General features: G+C 37.3%; 1 protein-coding gene across 5 annotated transcripts in view; it reads right to left on the bottom strand.

The window, feature by feature from the left end:
• Positions 1-22,915, bottom strand: part of LOC121324174 (mitogen-activated protein kinase 9-like) — a 38,806-nt gene extending 15,891 nt beyond the window's left edge. For 2 of the 5 annotated variants that reach the window (XM_041265725.1, XM_041265724.1), the window contains exons 1-2: positions 21,734-22,914; positions 9,518-9,676 (exon numbers count right to left, since the gene is read on the bottom strand). In XM_041265725.1, the coding sequence (XP_041121659.1) occupies positions 9,518-9,633 (116 nt within the window). In that variant the 5' untranslated portion in view covers positions 9,634-9,676; positions 21,734-22,914. Of the gene's footprint in view, positions 1-9,517; positions 9,677-21,513; positions 21,615-21,733 lie in introns of all 5 variants that reach the window. The other 3 variants (XM_041265727.1, XM_041265728.1, XM_041265726.1) reach the window with 3 other exon arrangements.
• Positions 22,916-25,928: the final 3,013 nt, after the last annotated feature.

The following is a 25,928-nucleotide window of genomic DNA, read 5'->3' as shown; positions in this document are numbered from 1 at the left end:
TTGGGTGGTATGTTGTGGCAGCCACAAGGTCAGGTGGCTATCTCCTGTATCCATAGAGACACGGCAACATACCCCACAGTCAAAACATACTTATTGGTTGGTCAGATAAAACATCACCGAGTAGTTGGGGTGGTGGAAAGGCTACCACATCCAGTAATTATGGGTCGAGACTGGCCAAACTATAAAGAATTGGTGAAATTAATGACAGTCCCGACCGCACTGTAAAGCCGAAAGGGAAATGATTGGTAATGTTTTTCCCTTTCAAACTGAAATGCACTAAAGTTTGAGAATAGAGCTATCCTTAAACAAATGTTAGTTTTGGTTTCTGTAGGTTCGGTGAGGAAGTAAACAGTGCTTGTAAAAACTAGCTGTACACACATTGTAATAGAAATACCACACAAAAGTGTGCTGGATTGAAAATCAGGATGGGGGAAATAATAATTAGGCACAATATATGCAGTAGGGATTCAAGGAAACACAGGTACATGGATTAGGGAGTGGTTAACATGTAGAAAACAGAAAGTACTGATTAGAGGAGAAACCTCAGAATGGAGTGTGGTAACCAGTGGAGTACCAAAGGGATCAGTATTAGGTCCTCTGCTATTCCTAATCTACATTAATGATTTAGATTCTGGTATAGTAAGCAAACTTGTTAAATTTGCAGATGACACAAAAATAAGAGGAGTGGCAGCAGCAAAGGTCATTCAAAATGATCTAGACAAGATTCAGAACTGGGAAGACACAGGGCAAATGACATTTAATAGAGAAAAGTGTAAGGTACTGCACACAAGAAATAAAAATGTGCATTATAAATATCATATGGGAGATACTGAAATGGAAGAAGGAATCTGTGAAAAAGACCTAGGAGTTTTTGTTGACTCAGAAATGTCTTCATCTAGACAATGTGGGGAAGTTATAAAAAAGGCCAACAAGATGCTCGGACACATTGTGAAAAGTGTTGAATTTAAATCAAGGGAAGTAATGTTAAAACTGTACAATGCATTAGTAAGACCTCATCTTGAATGCTGTGTTCAGTTCTGGTCACCTCACTATAAAAAAGATATTGCTGCTCTAGAAAGAGGGCAAAGGAAGAGCAACCAAAATTATTCCGGGTTTAAAAGGTATGTCATATGTAGACAGGCTAAAAGAATTTAATCTGTTCAGTCTTGAACAAAGAAGACTATGCGGCAACCTGATTCAAGCATTCAAAACACTAAAAGGTATTGTCAATGTCGACCCATGGGACTTTTTCGACCTGAAAAAAGTAACAAGGACCAGGGGTCACAAATGGAGATTAGACAGAGGGGCATTCAGAACAGAAAATAGGAGGCACTTTTTTACACAGAGAATCGTGAGGGTCTGGAATCAACTCCCCAGTAATGTTGTTGAAGCTGACACCCTGGGATCCTTCAAGAAGCTGCTTGATGAGATTCTGGGATCAATAAGCTACTAACAACCAAACGAGCAAGATGGGCCAAATGGCCTCCTCTCATTTGTAAACTTTATTATGTTCTTATGTTTTCTCCTCTGTTTCACCCGAGAAAAACAAATAAAGAGAGAAGGATGAGAAAATGGGAGGGAGCATTAATGAGACAAGGCTGAGGGCTGGTGGGAGTCTGCTATAATGGTAAAAAACGCCAGTCAAAGGGGGTCGGAAGGCAGTGTGACCGAGAGTGCAAGGTTACTGGGCCATCAAGGGCAGATGTTACTCCTGCCCCTCTCAATATACTGGACATGTGGCACTCAAGCGCGGACACAGCGGGGCCAAAACAATGACCCCTCACTAGTGCACACTTGGGGGCAGGTCCGGTCTACTGAAGGTAAGGATGTTGAAGGCGCTGGGGCGCTAGTATTTCCACATTTCATTATCAAGGGGCAATTACTGTATAGGGTAAACCTTGCTACGGGCACAGTACAGCCTGTAACACAATTATTGGTTCCCTCGTCTTGTCGGCTGGAGGTCATGAGGCTGGCGCATGACTTTTGCGGGGCACTTCGGAGCAGACAAGACAAGGGAGCGAATATTGGCTCAATTTTATTGGGTAGGACTTCATAAAGATGTGTAGAAATATGTAGCCACATGCCCAGACTGCCAGCGAGTAGCGCCGCACCACCCCTTTGGTCCCACTGCCGATTATTTCCACTCCTTTGAATGCATCGCAATGGAGTCGGCCCTTTGCTACCTTCTGACTCCAGCTATACGCATATATTAGTGGTGGTAGATAACGCAACACGATACCCAGAGGCAGTTCCATTGAGGTCCACTAGTGCCGCTGCAATAGCCAAAGAATTACTGCAGATTATGGCTAGAGTAGGGATCCCCAAGGAGATTTTGAGTGATCATGGAACTAACTTCTTGTCCAACACGTTATAGCAAGTACACAAAATACTAAAAATAAGTCTCATCAGGATGTCTGTTTATCATCCACAGACTTACTGTTTGGTGGAATGCTTTAATCAGACTTTGAAGTTGATGCTGAGAAGGTTTGTAAATCAGGAGCAAAAACATTGGGCATCGCTTCTTCTTTACCTCCTTTCGCAGTGAGAGAGGTGATGCAGAGTTTGACAGGGTTCTCCCCCTTTGTGCTCTTGTACGGCTGACAGCCTCACATCATTCTCGATCTGTTGAGAGAGTGGTGGCAGGAGCACAAAGGCTCGTCCAAAATGTAGTGCAGCATGTGCTCCTACTTAGAGATCGCCTAGATTTGGCCGGTCATTCAGCCCAAGACAATCTCAGATCGGCTCAGCATCGACAACAACGACTAGACCTGTGCTTTAGGTCTTTTTGAGATGTCAGACAGGGTCCAACATCGGACTGGAAAGGGAAAATTGCAGTGTCGGACCGGGTCCGACATAGGACCGCAAGGGGTTAAACCCTACTTTCTCAGATTTACACAAAACTTGTTTCTTATAGTTGTTTCAAGCAAAATAGTTCATATTTACATTTTTAGACTGATCCGGTCAAGGGGTCAAAAGTTAGAGAGGTCAAAATGAGGTTGATGATGGGGGGGGGGTGGGGGGGGGGGGGGGGGGGGGGGGGGGGGGGGGGGGGGGGGGGGGGGGGGGGGGGGGGGGGGGGATTGCACAGCAAATTCAAAAAAAGTTATAGAAATACATTTGAAAGAAAACAAAGGGAAGCTACACCTTTAAGTTTTTTTTTTACCTTTGACCACTTTTATGTGACATGGATATGTTACTAGCACTGCTATTATAGTAATGAAGTACAGAAGGTTTTGCACTTTGAGAATTGCTGTTGAGTATAATAGGTGTCAGGAATTCTTTCAATCCAAACTCCTCCCCCAAGTGAAGGAAAAACTTCCCCACCTGAGGAAAATTCATTACTTCAGTGATGGTTGTGCTGCCTAATACAAAAACCAGTTCAATTTGATAAATCTCTAACTTCAGATGGCAAAGGCCCTTGTGATGGTATCGGGGAAACAGTGTAGGGGAATAATTGCATAGAACCATTCCTGTACCGCTACTCTGTACTACCATTATACACCGAGTTATATGCTTTAAAACAATTGGAATTTATGAAATATATTAAACTGCAGGTACATGTCACTGAAAACCAAACTGTGGATGGTGTGACAACTGAGCTGGCTCCAGCTTATCTGTTAATTATCTGGTTGATCTTTATTGTGTTACCTTGTAAATACCTGTCCCCTCTGTTGTTGTTCCCCCAACTGAGCTGTCTCCAGCTTATCGGTTGATCTTTATTGTGTTACCTCGTAAATACCTGTCTCCTCTGTTGTTGTTCCCCCAACTGAGTTGGCTCCAGCTTATCGGTTGAAAGGGAAACTGAACACCTGGTGCAGTTGGCTCTTTTAGTTGCGGACCTGAAAAGTTCCACGACAACAGTCAAGCAAAAGACTGCAAAAACGAGCTTGCAGAGTCCCACTGATGGCCAGACTGCAACCCCTGAAGACATGTATTCATTCTGCAAGACTGCCATGGACAGCATAACCTTCATCTTTGTATTCCGAAAAAGACACCATGGCCAATGCTGAACGCTTAAAACTAGGTTAAAGTCTACATTAACCATAAAGGGCACTAACTAAACTTACATAGATTTTTGGGAGGTTTCTGGGGATTTGCAGTGTGAGTTCCAATAAAACAACACCTCCCACATTATTACAATCCCTGAACCCTTAACAAACTTCAGCCCCTCCCTAGTAGTTTTCATTTGTATTATGATGCCACTGATCTTCCGCTGCCACATCAAGGTGTATATTCACAATTTATTTAATATAATATCATTAGTTATTTGATTCTTATGTATTTTGTGTGCATTTCATTAGGTATTTTAGCCTATTTTTCTTGAAATATTCTAATTTCTTTTATAATGTGTCTTCATCCTGACGGCATTAGTTTACTCTGATTAATCTACTTTTTTATTTAGTTCAAAACCAATTTCTTGAATTCTTCTAACTGATGTTGTCTATAGCTAATTTTATCTTAAATCCAAGAGATATAGCAGTACTTAGAGTAAGTAGCAGGGTTCCGAAAAATATAGTGTTACACATCCCCAGGTGTTGCTACAACAGTTTAAATAGCATGACTGTCATTTTTCTTTTCATTGTTAACTTTTTACACTTACAACTTTAGTTTCAAAGCTATTTTCAATATGTCTGCTCTAGTGCACGGAGAGTGTAAGGATTATTGCCCACATTGTCAAACAAGTAGCACAGCAATAACGATTCATGATGTGGTACGAAAAAAAAAGCCAGCGCACTTGTTTTTTTTTTGTTTTTTTATCGGTCTTCCTGCAGTGATTTAGAGGACAGAGCTCAAACCCCAGTGCACTACAGTGGTCACTTTGATCTTGAAAAGATTGGTCTTTTTAAAATAATTTATTATTATTATTTTTATTTATGTAAATGTAACAATTTTTCACAGAACAACCGTTCTTTCGGGCCACTGTCAGTCAGACACCTGAAAACAAAGACAGATGAGCTGCGTTTCCAGCATCGGTTATTTCACATATTATTACAGCTATGTAAGTGGCTTCCTGTACTTCTACTTTTATTGCGTCTAGCAGAACCTGAGACACCAAAGAGATTAAGTTAGAGGTACCCGAGAATACTGTGGCTCTTGATCCCTTAACACACCGTCGTAAGAAATCAGAAAACGTAACTTGCTCAATGTGATGTATTGTATCCCTACACAGGGGTCACAATAAAATGCATACTGTATGTTTTGTAGGTTTAAAAGTGCTGTGCTTATAAAAGCAAACCTGCCACTGCTCACTTCTGCTAATATCTCATAGGTCTAATTTTTAGTGTTATAGAAACTTATTGGGCAACATCGAACACATTTTTTGACCTCTGACTTAAGATGGCTGCCATATTGTGGTCATGTGACTTTTGGTGTCCAGGTGATAGGAATACTTGGAGATAAGAACATAAGAAAGTTTACAAACGAGAGGAGGCCATTCAGCCCATCTTGCTCGTTTGGTTGTTAGTAGCTTATTGATCCCAGAATCTCATCAAGCAGCTTCTTGAAAGATCCCTGGGAGTCAGCTTCAACAACATTACTGGGGAGTTGGTTCCAGACCCTCACAATTCTGTGTGTAAAAAAGTGCCTCCTATTTTCTGTTCTGAATGCCCCTTTGTCTTATCTCCATTAGTGACCCCTGGTCCTTGTTTCTTTTTTCAGGCCAAAAAAGTCCAATGGGTCGACATTTTAGAATTCTGAATGCTTGAATCAGGTCACCGCGTAGTCTTCTTTGTTCAAAACTGAATAGATTCAATACTTTTAGCCTGTCTGCATATGACATGCCTTTTAAACCCGGAATAATTCTGGTGGCTCTTCCCTTTGCACTCCTTCTAGAGCAGCAATATCCTTTTTGTAGCGAGGTGACCAGAACTGAACACAATATTCAAGATGAGGTCTTACTCATGCATTGTACAGTTTTAACATTACTTCCCTTGATTTAAATTCAACACTTTTCACAATGTATCCAAGCATCTTGTTGGCCTTTTTTACAACTTCCCCACATTGTCTAGATGAAGACATTTCTGAGTCAACAAAAACTCCCAGGCCTTTTTCATAGATTTCTTCAATTTCAGTATCTCCCATATGATATTTATAATGCACATTTTTATTGCCTCCATGCATTATCTTACACTTTACTCTATTAAATGTAATTTGCCATGTATCTGCCCAGTTCTAAATCTTGTCTAGATCATTTTGAATGACCTTTGCTGCTGCAACAGTGTTTGCCACTCCTCCTATTTTCGTGTCACCTGCAAATTTAACAAGTTTGCTTACTATACCAGAATCTAAATCATTAATGTAGATTAGGATAGCAGAGGACCTAATACTGACCCCTGTGGTACTCCACTGGTTATCTAACTCCATTTTGAGGTTTCTCCTCTAAACAGTACTTTCTGTTTTCTACATGTTAACCACTCCCTAATCCATGTACATGCATTTCCTTGGCGTGAGATACCCTGAGATACTGTATCTATATTGAGTACAGTGTACTTTGTACAAATCACAGTGCATAGGTCAATTATGGGCAACTTGACATTTTTTTGGATAACCAAATGTTGACACATTACCAGAATTTTGCGAGCCCTGCTACAATTCTGCTCATCCAGTTGAATATCAATCTGGGTTTGTCCAAAAGTTTTGAGGCTCCCAATGTTTTCTGAGAAAGTTCTTCTTGAAAACGGATTCAGAAACAAACAGACTAAGATATCTCCGTTGTCTAACATTTTTTTTTATTTATTTTTTTGTAAAAAGTCGAAATATTACTTTGAAGTGACTGGAAAGCTGAAAACCAGGGCAGATCTTTGACTTTTACATTGGTTAAACTTACTCAAGACCTTCAGTCGAGGCATAGAAAATACCTTCAACTGTTTATGTCCCGCCTTCGCTCACTTAAATCATTACCCGAAAAAGACCCGGTTATTTCTCACAGCGGGTACCTGCTATCAGATTGTCTACCCATGCTGACCTACATATATATATATTATATATATTTATAATTAATTATCTTCAGTGGTCAGTCAGCAGCAGGAGGAGGAGATGAAGAGCTAGACAAAGTTGTGGGATCAAATGCCTACTACCAGGATAAGCACTGATACGACCTTGCATTTTAGAATCTATTATTGTTGATTTTATTTTATATTAAAAAAAATAATAATAATTATGCATGATTAAATTGTAAAAAAATTTAAAAAAAATCTGCAATCAACTCTTTAGTTGATTAGTCGGTCAGATTAATCTTTTAACACACACAGGTGCACTCCACTTATAACGGATCCTGTTAGAAGGGAGTTCCATTTACAACGTATTGAGGAGGCATGTCCTGGCAAACCACATTAATGGGGATGGGGAATTACCTTGCATCACCCTGAATCTATACAAGTACAACACTACATTAACAACAACAGCAGCAGAATATGGCTAATAGATCCCGCAGCATGAAACGCACTTAACATAACTGTATTCAAACTGATATTTTATTATTATTATTATTATTATTATTATTATTATTATTATTATTATTATTATTATTATTATTATTATTATTATTCCAATGTTTCCGTACTGAAAAAGGTTACATAAGTCTACAGATCTGAAGGGACTAAATGTATGTGTATTATAGTACTTAAATATGTACCATGCACTTAAAACATTAATATACGTGTGTTTTTTGTTTTTTTAAATCATTACCCGAAAAAGACCCGTTATTTCTCACAGCGGGTACCTGCTATCAGATTGTCTACCCATGCTGACCTACATATATATATATATATTTATATATATTTATAATTAATTATCTTCAGTGGTCAGTCAGCAGCAGGAGGAGGAGATGAAGAGCTAGACAAAGTTGTGGGATCAAATGCCTACTACCAGGATAAGCACTGATACGACCTTGCATTTTAGAATCTATTATTGTTTTATATATTATATATATATATATATATATATATATATATATACACACACACACACACACACGTGCTCAAATTTGTTGGTACCCTTACAGCTCATTGAAATAATGCTTCACTCCTCCTGAAAAGTGACGAAATTAAAAGCTATTTTATCATGTATACTTGCATGCCTTTGGTATGTCATAGAATAAAGCAAAGAAGCTGTGAAAAGAGATGAATTATTGCTTATTCTACAAAGATATTCTAAAATGGCCTGGACACATTTGTTGGTACCCCTTAGAAAAGATAATAAATAATTGGATTATAGTGATATTTCAAGCAGCTTGATGTTTCTGTGACAACTGTTGCAAATATTATTAAGAAGTTTAAGGTCCATTGAACTGTAGGCAACCTCCCTGGGTGCGGCTGGAAGAGGAAAATCAAACCCAGATTGAACAGAAGGATAGTGCGAATGGTAGAAAAAGTACCAAGGATAACTGAAAGAGATACAAGCTGAACTCCAAGGTGAAGGTATGTCAGTTTCTGATCGCACCATCTGTCGCTTTTTGCGCAAAAGTGGGCTCCATGGAAGAAGACCCAGGAGGACTCCACTTTTGAAAGAAAAACATAAAAAAGGCAGACTGGAATTTGCTAAAATGCATATCGACAAGTCACAATCTTTCTGGGAGAATGTCCTTTGGACAGATGAGTCAAAACTGGAGCTTTTTGCAAGTCACATCAGCTATATGTTCACAGACAAGAAAATAAAGCTTTCAAAGAAAAGAACACCATACCTACAGTGAAACATGGAGGAGGCTCGGTTATGTTTTGGGGCTGCTTTGCTGAGCCTGGCACAGGGTGCCTTGAATCTGTACAGGACACAATGAAATCTCAAGACTATCAAGGCATTCTGGAGCGAAACGTACTGCCCAGTGTCAGAAAGCTCTGTCTCAGTCGCAGGTCATGGGTCCTCCAACAGGATAATAACCCAAAACACACAGCTAAAAGCACCCAAGAATGGATAACAAAACATTGGACTATTCTGAAGTGGCCTTCTATGAGTCCTGATCTGAATCCTATCGAACATCTATGGAAAGAACTGAAATGTGCAGTCTGGAGATGGCACCCATCAAACCTGAGACAGCTGGAGCAGTTTGCCCAGGAGGAGTGAGACAAACTACCTGTTAACAGGTGCAGATGTCTCATTGAGAGCTACAGAAAACGTTTGATTGCAGTGATTGCCTCTAAAGATTGTGCAACAAAATATTAGGTTAGTGGTCCCATCATTTTTGTCCATGTCATTTTCATTTGTTTTATTATTTACAATATTATGCTGAATAAAAAATCAAAAGTAAAGTCTGATATCTATTAAATATGGAATAAACAATGGTGGATGCCAATTACTTTTGTCAGTTTCAAGTTATTTCAGAGAAAATTGTGCATTCTTCGTTTTTTGTGGAGGGGTACCAACAAATTTGAGCACGTCTGTGTGTGTATGTGTGTGTGTGTGTGTGTGTGTGTGTGTGTGTGTGTGTATATATATATATATATATATATATAAATTTGCTACAGAAACCGATTCTGGCAGCAGATCATTAAACCATTAGGGATGGTCTACAGCAGGTACTTACCAGACTATTCCCTGAGCTCCAGACCCTATTGCCCGCAGCTGCTGGTAGCGTTTCAGCACCATGAATGTTGAATCTCCCACCTGCACGCTGTGAAACTGACTGTCGCTGTCGCTCATCGTGTATTGCTGGATGCTGAAGACCTCAGTTTAAAAAAGTTACCTATTAAAGAAAACAGAAAAAGCATGCTGAAAAGAGACCCACATATTATAGCAATGATTCCAATAATGAGAAAAACCCCAGTCGAATGAAGTTTGGTACTTTTCGATATATTGCTGTCTAAAAACCCGACCACACAAAGCTGTAAAGACAAATTATCATTAGTATTCACTAGGTGTGGGCCAGTATAACATTTCCACAGTATGATACCGTCAGAAACTAGAAGCACTGTATAAATCCTGAAAGTTATAACATAAACGCTTTCTAAAAATGGAGAAATACTGTTGTAATTCCCAAACATAACACAGAAACTTTAGAAATCACACTTCCTTTCATGCTTTAAACTTGAAAGCCAAAATAAAGCATAGCAATTGTATATTTTTTTTTTTTTTTTTTAAGACAATCACAATTTTATCAGAAATATATTTGATATTTGAGTTTCTTTGTTTTAGACATGAGGCCCAAATACATCAAGCAAAACTAAAATAAAAAAAAAAAAGTTAACGCAAGTTACTGGATTTATATCTACAGTTCATGTGACACTGCACAAGTAGCCTTCCAATGTAGTTACTAATTAATTTATTACACATGTAGAGTTCTTCACTTACAGGGGTGTGTAATTTCTGAAAATGGGACAAAATGCTAGAAAAATCTACTTGTCCTTCTTAATTTACTTGCCCCCTCCCTGTCGCACCAAACACACACAAAAAAGTAGAATATAACTGGTTTTGTTTTTATTTAACAGTGAACTCAGTCAATCAATCAGTGCTTAACAGGTGCAGATCTAGCCTTGTAGTCTGACTGGTTCACTACATTCTTCAAGATATACAAAAGCTTCCCTGTGACCCCACCTCAATCCAACAAATGTATAACATACTCTAAGGAAATGTTCCTTTCAGTGCAGTCTGGAACACATTTGCTAGTAAATGTAAGTAACATACTAAGTATAGTAAGCAATACTTGGAGTTATTCAAATATAAAGATAGCTTCTGCCTGTTTTTTCTATTAACTCTATAGATGAATCCAGCGCCTGCTGTATAGGTGTTTTAGTTTATTGTATCACAGATATGAAATCATTGCCAGCTATTACTGCTGCTTTGTGGAATTCTGATTTTTTCTTTTTTTTTGTTGAGAATTTGTGTATTCATCATGTTACTTCATTCCATGTCTCTGCTGAAACTCAACATGGGGGCTGCACCAACGAAGAAAAAAAACAAAACAGTGTTTCAGTAAGGCAGCGCCTAAGAAATCTGATTATCTATATGAAGATGATGCGATAGTATTCTTAAAGTTTTGCTGTAATTCCTGTGATCATGTATGAGTCAATACCATTAAATATCATAATGCCAGCCATAAACATGTAGAAAATAAGAAAGCAAATAAGACGGCAAAGCACTGCATTCATTTCTATGCTGAAAAACTAAGACCTAAGACTTGAGGCTCAAGGCGGAGCTTTCCTGAAGTAAGTAAGCTAAATTAATTGCATATTTCATTATTGTTTAGTGTAATTCTTTCCACCCAACCTGCCTTTAATGAAGCTATAATTAGCAACTTTACACCATGGCCGTTTCTTAATTGAATTTTTTCTTTGTTTTTTAAAAAAATTCATTTAGTCGTCTCCAATTTTTTACCCCAGTTTTCTCCCCAATTTAGTGTGCCCAATTATCACAACTGTGCTGGACAGTTAATTTTTTGAACTGTTGTAATTTAATTCTTTGGTTTTCCTCCTCTGTATGCCAGCAATGAGCCAAGTGATGTCTATAAATATTATGACAGGTTTGAAGTGCCTTCATGTGCTTCAGTTACTATTACAGCAACAAAAGTCTGATTGGGGAAAAAGAAAAAAAGAATTGTGGTATTATTTAAATTTACTTATTTTAACTAGGAACATTATATTTATGTTGAAATGCCATATTTAATTATTAATACGGTGATAAAAAGTGGAAACAAATGGAATTGGCAATTTTTGAAAAATGGAATTCGGTATTCCCAAGAATGGAACAATCAGTAGCCCTAAAGATGGTTACAACTGAAGGCAGTGCAGACGCCAGTAGTATAAAATATAAATATGCAGGCCAGCAGTTAAGCATGCAGTCTATATCTATGGTAACAACCGACAGGGCTGCATAGGATCAGAGGATGACTCAAAATCTGAGGCAGAGCCACAATAAATGTCTTGTTTAAATTTAAAGTAAATTGTAAAAATGCTGAGATACTTGTGTTGGAATATTGTTTCAAAATTGTATAATGCAACAAAAATATATTAAAAAGGTTAAAGCGTGGCCGAAGGTTTCTCACTGATAATTTACTCTTTCTCAGTCAAAACGCCAAGTTTCTCAGTATCTAAAACACTTAGAGGGAAAGCTGTTCTAGGGTTACAGGACACCCTATAGGCAACAAGACACAAATACTTTATCTTTGCTGTATCTTGTGCTGTAAGTGATATATCATTCAACATAATGTTTTAATATTTTTACTCATTCATCACTATTATACATGGAATAGTGCTAAATTAGAGAATACTAAAAGAAACTTAAATTCTATGATAAATGTTTTGAGTAGAAGTCTTTTTCATTTGAAGACATTGAGAAAGACTTCTAGTTGAAATGTCTGTCTTTCTTTTAGTATTTCTATTCACACATCACAGGTCGTGAATCAGCTTGGGAATAAAACTGAAAACAGCGTCCAACAAAATAAAGAGGATGCAACTTGCAATTAGTTTGCAACTGAGCTACCTGATTCTGTTACCACCACAGCCATTCATTCAATACGAGCATCAGGAGATATAAATTACGAGTGTTAGTTTTACTGCTTAATATACTCAATGTTTAAACTTTTAACATTTTGGGATTTTCTTAAACCAAGAGAAGCCCTCCATTAGAGTATTGTTACTTTTTTTATGATACACAATGGCATCAATGTGGATGAGACTACTTGTGTACAGCATTACTGTGGCAGGGCAGAAATCCTTTCCTTTTTATAATATCCACCCTTACTCAGGCTCCACAACAGTCGGATACGCGATGGACTGACTGTATATGATAATAAATTACTAAAATGAATACATTAAAAAATATGAGTTTGGCGACATTTGTCACGTGACTGATAACTAGTATTATTCAACGTCTAACCCCTTCTTTGGGGTTTATACTTTTAGACCTTTAAAATTCCCATCCCTAGTGTTTACCCATCGACATCCAATTACTGTACTGTATTGTTTTGAATGACTTGAATTGAACCCTGTGACAGGGTAGCCGAGTGGTGACGTCAGGCCAGATGCAGAAAGAAACACAGGCAAGGTACTGAGGGGCAAAGGATGCGGCATGCGCCATTTATTTTTAACAAAAATAAATAAAACATTTAAACAGAAAAACCACTTGCTCACTGAGCAGAAATTAAAGTTGAAACAAAAACAAATCACAAACACAAAACAAATCCCATATAGGTCAGGGTGGGCAATCGCCTTCACTGATCCTATCTTTTAGTTTTGCTTTCACTTTTAAACTCCTTTCTCTCCTTGCTCACTCTCGTTCCTCCTCTCGAACACCCACAACCGGAACTGAGAGCGCTGCAGGGTTCTATGCAGGTAACCACCTCCCGATTTAGCAAGAAATTAATCACTTAATTAATCAGGGCCATGGCCACCTTCTGCACAGGTTTTTAATGTGGATGGGGCTTCCAATCCACGTTGCAACACATACAGCTCTTCGCTGTCACATAAATAAATCTTAAAACACAAATACAAAATAACACAAATGGAGACACAGGGGTGGAGGGGGAGACCCCATTCTAAAAATAAATAAACAAATAAATGTACAGGGCTCCACACCCTGTTACAAAACCCCTTTTGAATTTAAAAGATAAGGCTGCTCTAAACATGAAAACAAAAAACGCCATGGTTGGTGTGCACTGGTAGCCTATGTTACTGCAAATAATGCAGACTGTAAACAGTAAGCAAACTCAGTTTAAGCCTTAGCGACCCATTTATTCAGCGCTTGTTAGGCACGTCAGGTCCAATTTATTTTCACACGCACTATTTAATTTTTTTTGTTTTCAGAGTAAAACAGGTTTAAAAGGCAGTGTATGGCAAAAAGGACATCAGCACTGCATCTCCAGCCAAGCCCCACCCCTTGTTCACTGTATTTTTTTTTTACCTCTTTATAGACATGCATACAAATAAATCCTCTACTGATCACTCATTTTATCACAAAACTCCTCAATAATGCGATCCAAGTCATTATTTTATTACAATTTTTTCCGGCTCCTATCGGTCTCACTCGGCCATTGAAAAGTTTTCTTGGCTTTTTCCAGAGAAAAAACAACTAGAGACGTGTGCTTTACATCTTTTTGATGATGTCGGGCAGGGTCCCACATCGGACTAGAAAGGGAAAATTGTAATGTTGGACCTGGTCTGTCATAGAACCGCAAAGGGTTAAAAACACACAGTAGAAATACTAAAAGGCACACACAATAAAGCAGACCTTATACTTACACTGATTTACCTAGGGATGCCAGTATGTTGCAACAATGTTGTTAAAATGATATAACATTAACAATCTGACCTATAGCAATTGTTATGTTAGTATTTTCAACAAACAAAATATATAGGAATGAACTATTAATGATTATAAGGGAAGACAGGGTTAAGAGAGGACCATTAATAATTACATATTCTAAATTATTAAAATTATTAATTATTTCAAATTAAACATAAAGGGGTCATAGATACATTAAGGGACATTGCAACCTGTAAAGCACATGTAAACTGTGCAAATATACTGGTAAAGATAAGAGTGAAAATGACCTTGTATCATCATACAATACATCTTGGGTCAACCTGTGTCAGTACCATGAAATAGTTCATCAAAAGCATACATTTACTGCAGATGCAGAATACTGGCACCAGAGGCAAGTAAGTTCATGTTTCCATACAGTGAGTCAGTACATGTAGTCTCACTAACTTGTTCAATGACCAACTTTCATCACAATTGGAGGAATGGATCTCAAGATATAACCAACTGTAATATGATATTGCCAAGGATATTCACTCACTATAGGAGATCATGATGCCTAGCTGGGCAATTTGCAAATAACTGTCAGTTGCTGTCCTGGCTTCATATTATATGGTACAAATGAAGAATATTTACAAGTTATACATGTTTAAGTAAATATTTGGGTTATTCTGCACAATAAAAATTGTATTATGTATTTTTTTTTTTTTTTTAAGTTTTGTACTACAGATCTCATTTATCTTTTTTGAAAAATATTCATATTAAACTTCAAAGTGCCACTTTGCACACTGTTGTACTGCATAACCAACACCCAAGGTAAAAACTGAAATCGAAATATTAATGAAATATGGACATATTTAAGAAATACATTGTTCTCAATGCTAATTTAGTTTGTACAACAACCAAAATGGCTGCCTTGTTTGTTAAAATGGACAAGTGGAATTTCTCATAACCGACACCTTGGCATTTATCTCACAGCCGACACTTCATCAAACAGAACATATCTTGCTTATGAGAAGTTAGTGTTGGTTATGATTCTATTGTTTAAATCATTTTATTTGTTTCAATCCTTAGATCAATTATTTGTTGTTCAATGTTTTTGTTTGTAGTTTCTAAAACTAATTTTACGTTCATTATATTATTGAAACAATTTAAATTTAGTTATACATTCTCATCGTTTGTATTATAGAATGGTAGAGGTTAGTGGTAATTCAAAGGGCAGGATGTTGCTATTAGGTAGATTTACAATCTGTTATCATTTTACAGGCTAGGAAAACTAAAGATAATGCAAAGAAATGCAGAATGTACAGAGAGAAAAGATCATACTGAGAAACAAAGTGCATATTTAGAAAAAGAAAGAGAAAGAAGTAAAAGGAAGTATGTGCCAGTGAGTGAAGTGTCAGATAGAGAACAGAGGCGTAGAAGGAAAAACTGGAAAAAGGCTTCTGCCAAAAAACAAAAGAAACAGCAGCTAATGAAATCAGCCACATTTACTCCACCTGACACACCTGAAACACCACAATCATCATCACCAGAATCTGCAAAACAGAATCATGGTAGTGTAGAAAGGCCATCAGCATCTAACAATGGAAAGGTCTTAAAATCTGCAAAACATGCAGAATTGCTTAAAAAAAAAAAAAAAAAAAGACAAGACAGCTGGAAGGGACGTGTCAAAATATAAAAAAAGATTGTACAGGATTAATGCAAAAAAGTTCCCCTGGCAAGGTTACGGAGAAAAATAGCAAAGTAGGCAAAAATTGTCAAATTATGTCAAAATGTACGCTCAGTTCACACATTATATACCATTCTGGATTGTTCCACCAAGACTGGCAGATAGGTAGACGAAGTGTGACAGAAAGACAATGATTCTTGGTGGTAAATTTCCCTCTTGTCTTGCGAGGATGCTAAGTAATGGGAACAGAATACTCTGACTATGTGAACTGACACTTCATTCCGAGGATTAAAAGGAAGTCGGTCATGTAGAAAAGAGACTGAGTTTCCATACACTAACTCATTGACCTGGATGGCAAATGATGTGCAGCTATAAATAAATGGCCAAGAACATTTTAAAACGGCTGAAACCTTCAGGTTTCCTGTGGGTTACTAAAATACAATAATATGGTGATCGCATAATCTTGTTTAGTTTTACTTTGTTTTGACATTACATTTATAAATGTAGGATCTCTAGTGATCCTTGCTAATTCTTTGTGGATGTCTCTTTACCTCAAGCCACCATGGGAACAGTTGAACAAACTTTATTCCAATCCTTTGAAAAAAAGAGAGTGCTCTTCTGCTCAAGACTAATTTTGAGATCCTAGGCAACTGACAGTTCAACTTAGGTCAGCAAAATTTCAGCATTCGATCACATGTTAAATAAACCAGCATTAATATATACATGAACCATTTTGTTATTTCAAGAATTAAAAAAAAATGTTTCAGAGGTAATGACTCATCTTCTTGTTCTTTCATCTGATTTATTGTTTTTAACTGAAAGCATAAAATTGGTATCTTATTATCTCGTGCAGAATGATAAAGGTCCATTTAAATGTATGTCTTGCTTTCTTCCCAGTTCTTTTCTTAAACAATTTGATAGCTATTAGTTATGACAGTTGATAATTATTTGGTTATGCCATAGATGTAATCCATAGCAGTTTGATGCATTTCATGTTTTTGTACAAATTGTAGTGATGAAGTTAAAAAGCAGTTGATTAAAATATTAGTTGAACTCTATGTCTGTGTATGTAAATGGATTATGTAAGAGCTAGCCCATGAACCTGAAATACAGGAAGTCTTATTTGTTTGTCTGCATTATGTGAATGACTAATTTACTACAATCTGGTCTAATAAGCTTTATTCAAATTAACTTGGTTATTTTATTTGCAAGGTATATCATCATTTTTTTTTTTTTTGATCATAACCAACACCAAGATGCCATAACCGACATCAATCATTAATAACCGACATTTACATGAAAATGATTTATGCTAAATATATCAGGAACACTTATAAAATAATGCTATAGCTATGTTCTACACTCACAGTTCTTAATATTTATGTAAGTATTTTTATAATACATAATGGGTGGTTTCATAAAAAAAAAAAATTATCTAATAAAATTCATAAGAGGTGTTGGTTATGATATAAAGCCTGAAATAAAATAAAAAATAAAGTTTGTATTAAAATTTATTTTGTGAATTATAGAGACTAAAGAAAAGCATTTTAGAAATACCAGTTTTATAATACTTTTTTGCAGCAGAATCTGATTTAATAGGTTTTTATATTAAGTGTCGGTTATGAGATTCTAAGGGGTTTATTTGTAAAAATTAAGAAAAAAATCTATACAAATGAACAAAAATATAAATATTTGGATGCAAAACTTCAGTGTCTGCTGAACAGGGAAGTGTTTTTAAATAATAAAATAATTATAATTTTTTTTTTTAGATTTTGTTTTTTAGCCCAATTGACAGTTATTTGCAAATTACCCAGCTCCTTCTGTTTTTAATGTTATTGGTGTGTATTGCTTTCTTAGTAGTTAAAATTAAACACTGCAGTTATCTTAACTAATAATTATAGGTGTCAATGGTGGTATTGTACAGTACCAATATTCAATGTTTTTATATAATACAACATTTTCTGTACAGTAGTTAGTTTGTTTTTTTAACCCCAACCACTAAAATGTTTTTAAACAATGTGGATCAGGTTATCCACAATTTTAATGGTTTTAATCACAAACCAAATTGCACACATACAGTGCAAAGAGAAGACAGAACAGTTAATCTGAAGTGCCAGAGTGTCTGACAGTGACTGGCAAAGTCCATCAGTCATTCTCTTGTAACCTCTACATATATTTCACCTTTATAGATTTTATAGCTATTTTAACGTGAGCATGCACATCAGTGGAGGCCATTCCAAAATGATTACTTAGTCTGAATCAACATGAAACGGGTCAGGATCATTTTATATTTTGAAAAGAATGCTTTGTAACCACCTGTAGCAGGGGGAGGAGGCCGGTACATGTATTTGTTTATTTTAGAACAGGGTACCCCTCCGGCCCTGTGCAATTTATTGTTTTGCATTTGTTTGTTTATTATGATTTATTATGCATTTAAATGACGGCGAAAGACATGGTTATTGTTTAAATTGTATTTATATGTGACGGCGAAGGCCGTGTATTTTTGTTTTGTTTGAATATGTTCTGGCAGAGGCAAGGTTGGCAGCTCTGCCAGTTCCGACTTAAAAAACTTGTGCAGATTGTGGCCAAGGGGTAATGAAAGAATTGATAGATAACCCCTCGGCCATAGTAAATAAAAGCCTGCAGATCTCTGCACTCTGGGCGAGTGTATAGAGGAGAGTATGGGAGAGCGAGAGAAGAGAGAGACATTTAAAACGAAACTTAGGATCCGTGAAGGATATTGCCCAGTCGGACCTTGGGGGTTGTGTTATTGTGTTTGTGATTTGTTTTTGTTTAAACCTTTATTTAACTCTGTGAGCAAGTGTTTTCTGTTTAAAACTTTTATTGTATTGTTGTGTTCAAAATAAACAGCGCACACGGCGTCTTTATGCCCTGCAGTACTGTCTGTTATTCTTCCTGTTTCTGGCCTGACGTCACCACTACTGCAATCCCTGTCACACCATTGATCAAAACAAATCTGTATTTCTTAAATTGCTGGTAACCATGCTTTAGTAAAGAAGCTTGCACCAGGCTAGTCAACTGTGTAGCTCTGGGTATGAATCAGGTAACCAAAGCTCTGGGCTCACAAACAGTAATAAAACAATTCAATTAGGACCTTGTGCTCTCCCAGACTTTGCATTCTTCCATAATTTGACCTTCTGTATACTCTTTACCAGAGACCAGACATTGTTAGTTTACATTTTGCCTGCAAAAAAATGTTTTCTCCTTCTGAATCATCTTGTTATTCATTCCCTAACTTATCCGTGCTAGCTGCTTGCAACGGGAGGGGGGTTATACATGTGACCTCGGCAATAGCACCGAGAAAACTGTTTTTTTGTTATGGATAACATTTTACATGTCACAGATAATATTTGTAAACGTTTAAGCCAATATACTGTACCTGGTCAACTGCACAAATATAATTAATACAACACAGCATACAACATTTTGGTACAACCAGTGCCTGAATTGAGAAAATTTAACAAGGGGAACTCCACAAATTTCATGAAAGATGCACTTATTATAATTGGGCATTTTGTCTGTCGGCAAGTGGTAGTGTCCGTTTCGAGTTGAAGTCCAGTTAGTACGCGGTCTGTGGACCTTCTGAAATGATTCTTTTCAATTAAAAGTTCTTTGCAGTTATGTTGTATATTTGTAAGTAATCTATACAGACAGTAACTTTAAATGATTGCTGCAGGAGTATAGAGATTAAACTTTTTATCAAAAATAAAAGATAAAATCAATAAAAGTCCCATCATAAGGACTCACAGCTGTTCTTAACATTCTGGCCTTCAGATTTCTCACTAAACAGTGATTTTTTTGTCAACCAACTCTTGGTGTAAAAATGTGGAGAAAATGTTTCTAAAGGGCCCACACATTTTTAAAAAGCAAAGATGACAGGCTTTCCAGTTCCAAAGATGCCTCAATTCCATAACATTAATCTGACTGAATCCCCTTTCACAGTCTGCTGTTGACACTACAAGTGCATTTACTGCTTTTAGGAGAGGCTTAAGTTTGTCTGGAAGTGCAGATACATTATGACTTGTATGTTGTATATTTTCAATATATCTGTGGCAGGCTGGTGAGTGGATAGAGGCCCAGAGACAGTCTGGAGTTCAAAAAAATAACTATTTCATTATAAATAAACACAAAAATGAAAGGGCACAAGGGCCAGAACAAAGCAATTTAAACACAAAAAGAAAGACAAAAAGCAAAACTTACAAAAATAACAATTTCCAGGCTGGGCAATGCCTTCACTGGATTCAAACTTTCCAAACAATCAAAAAAACCAACCTGCTTCCTCAGCTCCCTCCTCCCAAATGAAAAGCAGAAGCCTCCTTTTATGTCAGGTGGCTGGGCGCTGATTGATCATTAATTAAACTAATCATCTAATCAACCCCAGCCACCTGAACACAATGAACCAAGGCAGGTAGGGGAATTTAACCCCATCCCTGCCAATTTCTAAAGAGCAGAGCTGTGCTCTGCCACAATATCCCTCATCCTTTTTCATGCTTTGGTAGTATTTAGCTGAAACTAATCACACAGCTGGTGAACGTCATTTTTAATGTCACATCCTTGAGGCCAATTTGCTGGTTGCAAGAGTTTAATGTTCTCTGTGACATTTGGCTGTATTTCTCTTAGCTTGGTTCAAAATTGGAGGAAAGCACCCCATCCACTGTTCAAGGTGGTTGGCCAAACTATTCAAACAGAGAGGCATTACTAAGCAGCGAAACACCTTTGAACAGCAGACTGGGCAGCTTTATCGGCTTCCTTTGTGTGCAGATCTGGGTGATCAACCATTGATGCGCAGACCCGTATATGCCAGCAGAGAAGAGAATGAGCTCTAGGCATTGTAATTCCTCCCTCTTGCAACATTAAGGAAAAGATTGACGATTCATCAAGAGCATTATATAGAAGTCCTACATTTTGAACAAAACTTTTACTGGAGATCCTGCTTGCTAGCCCAAGGTACATGTTTCTCTCAGAACTACTGCAACTTGCATCTGTTGACGCTTTTGTGAAATGTGAGCCTAGTGACTAACTTTGCACAAATTGTACCTCTATCTTTTTTTTTTTTTTTCTGCACAAATCAGCCAAAGATTTGTGACTGTGAACAACTGGAACTTGGTACAGATGGTATCCCCCCTGATTCTACCTCTGTCACTATCTCTGCCACTGCAAAGACACAACATTAGATCACCCACTTTGATTTTGCTGTTACTTCTACTCTTGATAGAACGTCCAGTGCTCTGTCCCGCAGGAACCACCTTCTGATAGGACTTTTTGGTAGCAGACTTCGGGAATCTTAAAAATATATATCATTACCATTTGCGTTTCCTTCTCACGCCTTGTTGCCTACTGGCCATGTTTCAATTATTTTCAATAATAAACACTGCACACTGGTACCCATTGGTAATTGTAATATTTTACCAACAAAGTATGCTATTTGTAAGATTTTACCATGTGCAATAGTACAGAACGATATTTCCCCATATTGGCTTTTCAAAAAACAGCACAATAACGTCAGCTGTATTTTTTTAATGTATCCATTGCCATGTAATATGTAGTTCTCCATTTCTGAAAGAATAGTGTAAACATACATATGTTGTATTACATAAACATAAATACAGCAAACGTTTCCCTTACTGACACATTACCTAGTACTCTGCATTTCGGAACTGCATACAGCTGCACGATTTCTTTTTCAAATGTCTTCAACAGAAGGCACCAGCTGCATCAAACATCTCTACTACCAGCTCTGTTGGTATTAACATGTAATTTTACAGTTCTAATAATGATGTCCAAAAAAAGATTATATTATTATTTGTGTTTACAAATGATAATGAAGAACTACGAATGCAAGATTGATTTTCACACCTGTTCGTTTTTTTTCCCCAGTTGGATGTCTATTGTAGCTTTCATTTATACTTCGGATTTTTTAAACTCCAAGGGTCTTTACATTGGGTATTCCTCGTATTCATTTTTCTCTTCCTACTTGACATTTTATTAAGTCTTGATGAAGTACAGCGTGTGAGTAATGCCAGGTTCTCATTGCTGTTATTTTTACGGCCTCTCAAGCTTGTCCAATGAATACTAACACGTTTTAATCAAGCCGGCGCACGAACGCCGAGGCATACTAGTTTCAGTATATACCGTTTTTTTTTTTTTTTTTAATGAAAAAACAGATCTGACTGGGCTAAAAACCAGTTGGTTAACTATTTCCGTCTAAGAGGGGAGCATATTGTAATGTATCTCGGCAGATACAATATCGTTCTCATACAACTATCGGACTGTATGAAACCAGGGAAACAATTTATTTTCCTGTTAACAAGGGGAGCACTGTTCCCCGTCAATTCGAGCCCTGGGCACAGCATACGACGTCTTGTATTTTACTGTTTTCTTATCACAGTATAAATCAGTAGTACTACACGATACTGTGTAGGTTACGTCAAAAGAGAGGTTCGGATACCCCAAAACGAGCCTGCGCCGGCTCACACGTTAATTCATTTCATTCAATTCATACCATTGTCACTGCAGTGCAAACACAGCTGCTCGGCTACCGCCCGGTACATTTTGCAACAGCCTGTCATTTATCCACATACCGTGAGCGTATACAGAGGCCAGATCGAGCGTTTCTGATGGGCGTCGTACACTACACTAACATACTTTTCGTACTCAGCTGTATGTTTGACAGCTCCATTTCCAAAGCCGCCTCCAGCTGCTACTTTTAATTACACTTCTTGTGTCGTGGACTGCACTGCAGATGGCTAAATTTAATTATAACGCCCTACCTTCAGGTTCTTCTGCCTGCACTTCTCCCCTGCTCACTCGAGTTATACACGGCGGACCTCACTCAGCTTCAACATTCGCAAACGAGCTCTTTACCCAATGACAGACCGCCGACTTCCCTCCCAGCAACAAAATAAACTCGTAAGATTTTTATTATTATTATTTTAGTGTTGCTTAGTTTGATTACGAGTTACTAACTCCTCTCACTGACATGATTGGCGCCGGATGGTCAGCAATTCGAGGGCGAGCAGGAAGCGTCTTCACGTCATCACGCTTTGCCAAGCTCACACTGGTCGTGTTCTTGTAAACTGGCTGCGCTTGTTGCGCCTGGCTGCTGTCTGTTTGACGTCACCCGCAACTACTAGTAACGCCTTCTCCAAACCTTCGGGACATTTACCAGCGACTTCACTTATTTATACTCTAGTTACATAATTAATGACTTATTCTATGTTTTTGATATATATAATGAAACGTAATTACATTATTTAAGTTACCACAATGTATCACCCATCTGGATTGTATTCATTTAATTTTTAAACGTCCTATAGTTAATTTTCGGGTTATCCGACTATACAGTCAGTTTGATGTAATTGTTGAACATTACATTTGTTGCAATAGTATACATTACTTATCATGGATTAGTATATTATGTTTAATTTACTATCAATTACTATTTTATATTGATTAATTCATTTATTCATGTAACACTTTTAAATGTGTCAGGAATTCACGGTGAATTACATATGAACAGACACTAATTTTAAAATGTTCAATTTATTTAATAATACAGCGCTGACAAAGCTGTTCATCCTTCTTTGTATACAGATGACATGTCGTTTCCCCCACTAACCAGGGGGCAGCAGTTGTTTTAGTCGAACTGCGATTGGCAGGTCACTCATGATCTCTGCATAGTCTATTTGGTGAGAGCTGCGCTGGGCTGTGCAAGATCTGCAAAGATTTCAGAGGGTGGAACTTAGTGACGTCAGGCAGCAGCCCTCGAAGAATGAGCATCTGTGCAGAACTGCGGAAATGTGCGCTATAAGAACACGACCACTGTACTGCGTCTTTTCTGTTCTTCTGCCGCAGGATTGGGACTGTCTCGTTGATGCCAGGAATCACTTAACTGAGGTCTGTTCGGGGTGGGGCCGCTTTTAATCGAGTTAAGGTTATTTGCGCCCTCTGCTGTGTATTAGCTCACTCTGCTCCAAACTTAAACAGAAAGCGCCGATAGTGATTAATTATCAGTTCATTACGTTCTCTAACAGCACTAACAGCATTTACGGGCAATTAACAGAGTGAGATTAAAAAACTGGTTATCGTACCAGGTGGTAAGATTAAAAATACAATAATATTAAATCCTGATAAAAGTGACGCATTCATTATTCCGGTCACAGCGGGTCTCAAACCGGAAGACACTCACGTGACTCGGCAGGTTGGCCACAAGTCCAGACTAACAGGTCGATGAGCGCATATTATATTCTTTAACAATATATGCCCCTTCACCACTGCATGAATTTAATGACGTTAAGGAAAATAACCGCCCTGAACACAGCAGTTGAGATTATTTTTACATAAAGTGTCTTACGTAATTGCAGCTGACAAAATAAATACATAATTCATAACACGTTTGGTTATATAACTCACATGTCCAGTTTTACTCTGTTATTATTTAAAAGCATGACCCATGGTACTGCACTAGGTTCACTTGCACTTGTTTGATCATTCACCTACAGGGTGACATTTGCCCCACTGACATGCTTTCAACAAGTAACAAGCTTTGACCCAGAAGACACTGCAGGGTTGGAGTGATCCAGGAAGTGCAAACAGATAACCCAACAATAAACCTTAGAAACCGAGAGCTTCCTTTAGTTAAAGTAGTACGAGATAAAACGTTAAAGCAAACAACACAAAACGTGTGCTATAACATGTTTCTTTCAAAACTACATTGAGACCTATGTAGCTAATGGAAGTACACAACAGGTATGACTTATGGAATTATTTGTTAGCTAGAATTCATTTAACATTTTATTAAAGTCACCCTCCGTCTATTATCACCACATTGAAATCTCCCCGCCAGAATACAAATGGGAGTCAATGTGGATGAGCTTAATACCTCTGTGCTCAGGGCTGGCGTTCTAAAAATCTGCACTTCCCCTTCAGGTCTACCGGTAGCACAGATTAACAGACTGATTTGAAAAATAGCACCTCCCCTCCAAATTGACTACCACAACTGAGCAATAGGTAGGTAATTTGGAGTGGCAGAAATGACATTTCAAACTGGGCTAACCTGTGTTTTTAAATAAAATGTATAGGTTTTAACACAGTAAAGCCTGGATAGCTCATTATGTAACAAGATTAATCAATAACTCGATTTAGTTAATATTGAAACATTAATACAGTGATCCCTGAATGCTGTACTCTTGAGTCATAGTTTATAGACCGTGCTAGCATTTGTGTTCCGCCTTATAACAAGACTACTAGTGTTAGTGTATTGGCATTATGGGGTGAATGGAAGCCATGACCGTACCGCCTTATAGCCTGTTCCGCAGTATAAAGGGCTGCCTGATAAAGCCGGAGCACCGTAGCTTCAAATTAGTCACAAAACTGTTAATCATAGGCATCAATTGGATTTTATTTTTTAAACGAATGTTCTAGCATCATGGCTGGCAACGATTTGGGGATGCTGTTTGTGCATTGTGGTGATTTCCTTTCGGACAGAAAGTTTCAAGCAATAGTTACATCATATGTAATAAACTATAACATTAATATTATGGGTCAAATATAAAAAAAAGAATCTCACTCTACAGTACAGACCATTGTAAACCGAGGCTACGTTTACTGTGTTTTCCCAGTATTGCAGTACAGTTGTAATTTATCTTTTAGAATAGTGGATTTAACAGTACATCTGTGGTCAAAAGTCTCTGTATAGAATGTAACGATTTTGCTTCAGAGTCCAATGTTACGTTTATTGTTTAATGTTTAATTTATATATATATATATATATATATATATATATATATATATATATATATATATATTTTTTTTTTTTTTTTTTTTAATTATTATTTTTATTATTACATCTCAATTCTAAAATTGTAGTTGATGCAAAATATTTGGCCATAGCTGTCAGTAAGTTGCTGTACAGTTTTGAAGTGTTCGGAATACGAAGTAGAGAAATACCATATGGCATACAGAATACTGCTGTTTATTTTTTTGTTTACAACCTTCGTAGTATAACTTCAGTACATTCTCTTGTTCTTGCCGATTCTGAAAATAGCAACTT

Source organism: Polyodon spathula, chromosome 12 (genome assembly GCF_017654505.1).
Source record: "Polyodon spathula isolate WHYD16114869_AA chromosome 12, ASM1765450v1, whole genome shotgun sequence".
NCBI lineage: Eukaryota > Metazoa > Chordata > Actinopteri > Acipenseriformes > Polyodontidae > Polyodon > Polyodon spathula.
The sequence above is the reverse complement of the archived record's forward strand: the minus strand, read 5'-3'. Positions and strand labels throughout refer to the sequence as shown.